At 49.8% G+C, this 6,000-nt stretch overlaps 1 protein-coding gene across 1 annotated transcript in view; it reads right to left on the reverse strand.

Annotated features, from left to right (window-relative positions):
• The window catches only part of DNMBP (dynamin binding protein), a 93,737-nt gene extending 88,827 nt beyond the window's left edge, over nt 1-4,910 (reverse strand). The window contains exons 1-2 of the mRNA XM_056120846.1: nt 4,765-4,910; nt 967-1,089 (exon numbers count right to left, since the gene is read on the reverse strand). Coding sequence (XP_055976821.1) covers nt 967-1,089; nt 4,765-4,909 — 268 coding nt within the window. The 5' untranslated portion in view covers nt 4,910. The remainder of the gene's footprint in view (nt 1-966; nt 1,090-4,764) is intronic.
• Between the last annotated feature and the right edge of the window lie 1,090 nt (nt 4,911-6,000).

Genomic DNA, 6,000 nt, shown 5'->3' on the forward strand with positions numbered 1-6,000 from the left:
TTCTCCTTCTGCACTCAGACTCTGGAGTGTCAATAAACTCCAGTTGTCCATCAAGAAGGTGCGGTACAACAGATGCGTAACAGAATATGGCTCTGCTAAAAGATCAGCTGAAATCTCGCCTTTCATGACAAGGATGGAACTGGAGGGGGGCATGCTAAGCAAAACAAGTCAAAAGGAGAAAGATAAACACTAGATGATCTCACTCATATGTGGGACATAAAAAAGCAATGCTGGGATTGGACCAGGCTAAGTAAAACGGACCCTGGGACTCTGCAGGACTCAAGTTACCAAAAAGGAAGCAGGGAGAGGGGTGGGAGGGTTGGGGACTGAGGGGGCTACAAGGGCCGTGGTAGAAGAACACTGAAAACGCGGGTAGCGAGTGTGAAAAGGGAACATGCCTTTTTTTGGGGGGTGGGGGTCACACTGGGTGAAACTCAGGGGTCACTCCTGGCTCTGCACTCAGGAATTAATCCTGGCGGTGCTTCAGGGGACCACATGGGATGCTGGGAATCGAACCCGGGTTGGCCGCGTGCAAGGTAAATGCCCTACCTGCTGTGCTGTCACTCCAGTCCCAAAAGTGCCTTTTTATTGTTTTTTTAAGTTTTTTTTTTGTTTGTTTGTTTTGGGGGGGTCACACCCGGCGATGCTCAGGGATTACTCCTGGCTTTGCACTCAGGAATTACTCCTGGCGGTGCTCAGGGGACCATATGGGATGCTGAGAATAGAACCCGGGTCGGCCGCATGCAAGGCAAACGCCGTACCCGCTGTGCTATCACTCCAGCCCCCAAACGTGCCTTTTTAAAGGGGTGTCCAGTGGCACCCCTAAAATCTACACAGTTTTGTAAACAAACCAACAATATGCAACTCCTCCCTACCCCCACCCCCCCCACCACCACCCAAGAAATCTCTTCAAAATGAGCCAACGCCACCAAACTCACTTTCAATGATGCTCAGGTACTGACTTACCTCGGTGAAGAGGAAGACCACTCGGTTCTGGGGACAGGAACTCACTGATGCAGACAAAGAGTTGCTCCCCATCTTTGAGGCCAGGAAGGGCCACACTCTCCACAAAGCTGCTGGGGAACTGTCCTGAGAAGAGAAGCAAACATCAGCACGTTGACACTTCCTGCCCTCTCTGTGTCCAAAGGTTCCTGGTTATTTTTCCCCTTTCTCTCTTGAACCCATTTATGACCCTCCCACAGCACCCGCAGCCCGCAGGATCTCCCGCAGAAAATGGGCAGCACACACAGTCGGATGCAGGCAGAAGGCAGGGAGTACAGATCCCTGGGGGACCCGAAAGCAGGGGCCACTGCAGAGGGTGAGACACCCTCAAGTCCAGTTCAGACCTCACATCGACTTCCCACAGAAATATTAATCCCATGTAGCTGTTAGAAAAGATGGGAAGTCATGAAATTTACATACAAGTGGTACTACATGGAAAGTATCATGCTAAGCGAAATGAGTCAGAAAGAGAGAGACAGACATAGAAAGATTGCATTCATCTGGGGAACATAAAGCAACAAAATAGGAGACTAACACCCAAGGATAGCCGAGATAAGTGATAAGTACCAGGAGGTTTACTCCATGGCTTGGAGGCCAGCCGCACACGCTGGGGGAAAAGGCAGCTCAGGTAGAGAAGGGAGCACCAAATAAAGGGTGTTGGGAGGATCCTCCCAGGATGGGAGATGCACGCTGAAAGTAGACTATAGACCAAACATGATTGCCACTCAAGGCCTCTTTTGCAAACCACAACACCCAAAAGGAGAGAGAGAACAAAAGTGAATGTCCTGCCACAGAGGCAGGGTGGGATGGGGGGGATTGGGAGTGGGAGGGATACTGGGATCAGTGGTGGTGGAGAATGAGCACTGGCGTAGGGATGGGAACTCGACCATTGTATAACTGAAACCCAAGCACAAAAATTTGTAAGTCTACAACTGTACCTCATGGTATTTCGCTAATAAAAATTTTAAAAGTTTAAAAAAAGAATTTCAAGGAAAAAATTTAAAAAATACTAATCCCAGATTGAAAGCAACTGTTGCAGCAGAGGTGCCTAAATTGCCAAAGAAGTTCAGAGAAGAGAGAGCACGTAGCAGGAAAATCTGAAAAACATATTTCTTTGGTGGGGGGGCAGGAGGGGGCAGAGAAACAGCAGGTAGGGCACTTGCCTTGAATGTGGCCAACCTGGGTTTGATCCCTGGCACCTTTATGGTCCCCTGAGCACTGCCAGGAGTAACCCCTGAGCACTGCCCAGGGTAACCCCCAAAACAAAACCAAAACCAAACAAATATATATATATATTTGGGGGGGGTTCTGAAGCAGTACCCAGGAGGCCTAGCACCCCACCAGCAACCTTTGGCCCTCCAGCCTACAGTCCAGGGCCTGAGAAAGTCATGCTGCTCAGGCCCTGTGGTGCTCAGGGTTACCCAGAAGATCCCAGCAGTCCTGGGAATGAGGGGCCTCCCTGTGAACACCCAGCTCAGGGGCTATGTGGCCATGGGTGGGATTGCTATACTATCTCCCAGCCCCAAGAGCCCTAAAAATGGTAAGAAAATTTTAACATTTGAGTCTGAAGAAAAGCTAGTCCATTATTGTTGTTGTTGTTGTTGTTGTTGTTGTTGTTGTTTGAGGCACTGTGATTTACAATACTGTTCGTGGTTATTGTTTTGGGGCCACACCCAGCAGTGTTCAGAGCTTGCTCCTGGCTCTTTGCTCAGGGATCACTCCTGGCGATGGATGCTCAGGGGACCATGTGGGATGCCGGGGATTGAACCAGAGTTGGCTGCATGCCAGGCAAGCGCCTGACCTGCTGTACTATCGCTCTGGTCCCCTATGATGCTGTGCATAATAAGATCTCATGCATACTATGTTCTACACCTCCACCAGAGCATCTGCCTCCTCCATGCAGTGAAGTCAGGCAGGTTAGTTTTCCTGGATAGTCAGAGAAAGACAGGGGCTGCTGGTCAGGCAGCAGAGGAGGTGCAGACCGCCTGCACTCTCTTAACACTCCTTTCACCTGTGTGCTCCTCTCCAGGCCCAATGCACCGGTCCAGGCCACCAACATTGCCCGCAGATTCCTATAACAAGCTCCCACTCTCTCCCACCTCGCCGTCCTTGGGGCTGTGCCATTCTCCAACAGGCAGCAGTGAGCGTTCCAAAACAAAAGACTGATGATGTGCAAAGTACGTCCCTGACATCTCACTTCCGTAATTCCTGGCACACTCTCCTCCATCTTCCAGCTTCTGCGCCTCTCCACAGCACCATTTCCCCCTCCTCAAGAACTCAGAATTCAGGCTGTACTGAACTCCACTCGGCCCCCTCGAAGCGCTCTCTCTCCCGTCAGCGCATCTGGATAAACAATTCCTTCTGCCTATCCTCTTGGTCTTGCTAACTCCTAGTCTACACTTTATCTCAGCTGAGATATCATTTCGACTGGGAAATAATTTATGACCTCACACATGTGGATGGAGAGTGAGCTGAGTCTATTCTAAGACCTGCATAACAGACACCAGCCTGGACGTACATAAAAAATATATATGAACATAAAAAATATATGAATTAAGGATCGGATCTGCAAAGGTAGGAGAAACGCCCACCTTTCCTTCAGCAGTTGGATTAAAAAAAAATTGTGACATGATCTTGTATGTGTCTTAAAGACGGGGGAGAAAGGAAACTAGGTGCATGGACAGTGGAAGGTAGGTCGTGTGTAGGGGAGGAGGTCAGCTAAATCAATGAAGGCAGCCATCAGTCTAGGATGGGGAGAAGAGAAGGAATGCTGTTTCCCTGAAAAGAGGGAAAGGTGGGAAGTGTTGACAGGAAGCAGCCAGAGAAAGTAAGGTGGAGGGTGACTCTAGCCCATAACTCAGAGATAAAACCTGCTAGTGAGGGCGGGAGAGACAGCCCCAAGGGCTGAGTGCACATTTTTGCGCAGAATTCTGGTTTGCCCCTGGCACTGCAGAGCACAGAGCTGGCAGAAACCCCTGGGTGTGGCCTCACAACAAAACTCCTCACGAAAAATCAAGGGAAGCTTTAGGGAGGCCTGAAAAGTAGAAGGTATAAGCTTCAAAAGAGAAAGGATGGTGTCAAATACCAAAGATAAAGACCTGGACGGGAAGGCAAAAGCGAGAAGAGAAGGCTGGTATAGAGCCGCTGGTATGGAATCACGCCAACCTCTTCAAGGAACAAGGGGGCGGTGGGGGGTGAGAACAGATATTCTCGTCAGGATGCCAGGAACATCAGTTTGAATACAGAAGGAACACTGAAAACCACTCTGAGTCAAAAGATGTGGGCTTCCCATTGAACTTATTTTCCTTTTCTCTTTCTTTTAGGCCATGCCCTGCAGTGCACAGGGACTACTCCCAGCTGAACTGGGGAAGGGTGACTCCTGGGGGTGCCAGGGATCATCTGTGGCAGCAGGGATCAAGTTTAGACTTCGTGAAGTGCTGAGTTCTCTCCCCAGCCCCTTCAGACCCAGGGTGTGCTCTATTGTTGAGTTGCATCTCTGGTCCTTAACTTCTACTTTTGCTTTGTTTGGGGGCCAGACCCGGGGATGCTCAGGGCTTACTTCTGGCTCTGCACTCAGGAATTACTGCTGGTGGTGCTCAGGGAACCACAGAGAATACCAAGGATTAAAGCCAGTTGGCCTCGTGCAAGGCAAATGCCCTACCCACTGCACTATCGATCCACCCCCACTAACTTCCATTTTTAATATGGGAAGAAAGGAGGGTCAACATTCCATGCTGTACGAAAGGAATTAGAATCTCTTACCTGTAACATCCTCTTTCTTTCCTAGGAGCCAAAATTCATCTACCACTGCCAACACTTCAATAATATCGCCCACGAAGAGCGGCAGTTCTTCTGACACACTGGGGCAGAAGTCAAAGATGGCTCGGACCACTGAGCCCACCTCCATGGCCCACAGTCTGCAAAGCAAAGGGAGAGAGCATTAATACCTAAGGCAATGTCATGCACACGTCTACCTCAGAAAATGATAAACTCTAAGATACTAAGATACTATAAACTCGAAGCTGAAAAACAAAAATAAGAAATTGGTACTTTCTGTTCTGTTTTATGGGCCACAGCCAGCGGGTCTCAGGGCTTACTCCTGGCTCTGTGCTCAGGGATCACTCCTGGCAGGGCTTGGGGGATCATATGTAATGTCCCGAATAGAACCTGGGTCAGCCACATGCAAGGTATGCGCCTTGCCTTATATAAGCTCTCCCCAGCTCCCCCACTTAGTTCTTGAACAACTTCCACACGTATTTCCACCCTTTCCTTCCCTTCTCTGCAGCTGTGAAACCAGGGTGGGCTCAGGCAGGTGGTGGTGCTTGAACTCTCAGTTGTGGTTACCAGCCCTGGGTTGCCAGCAGATTATGGTGCTAACCAGAGACCGCACACAATTCAGCTGCAGTGTCCACACCAGGGACCATGCTCTCATCTGCGGCGCTCTCCTGGGCTTGCACACTTTAGCTGCAGTGCTCCTGCCACACCTTCAGCTGGACACTGAAGACTGCACCTCTCCGTGGGACACTGGGTCCCAGGCAGCTGAACTGGAAGAGGTTCCGTCCATGGAGGTGGCCCTGGGGATCAAACTCAGAGCCTCACACTTACAAGGTCTGTACTTTTGGCCACTGTGCCTCTCCCCCCTCACACATTTTTTATTTGATTCTTAGAGTAATTGTGAGAAAAAGAAAAGGTGAACCACAGTTGCAGGAAATAGTCAGGAAAAGGAGGCTTTAGGGAATATGCCTAATAGAACAATAGGGGTGTGTGTGTGTGTGTGTGTGTGTGTGTGTGTGTGTGTGTGTGTGTGTGTGTTTGGGCAACAATGGCAATTGCTCAGGACTTACTTTTGGCTTTGTGCTCAGGAATCACTCCTGGTGGTGCTCAGGGGAACATATGGAATGCCAAGGATCAAACCCGGGTTGGCCTCATGCAAGGCAAGCACCCTACCCACTGTGCTATTGCTCCAGCCCCCATAGGACATTTTTTTTTTTGGTTTTT

This window comes from Sorex fumeus, unplaced genomic scaffold (assembly GCF_029834395.1).
Source record: "Sorex fumeus unplaced genomic scaffold, SorFum_2.1 ptg000043l, whole genome shotgun sequence".
NCBI classification, from domain to species: domain Eukaryota; kingdom Metazoa; phylum Chordata; class Mammalia; order Eulipotyphla; family Soricidae; genus Sorex; species Sorex fumeus.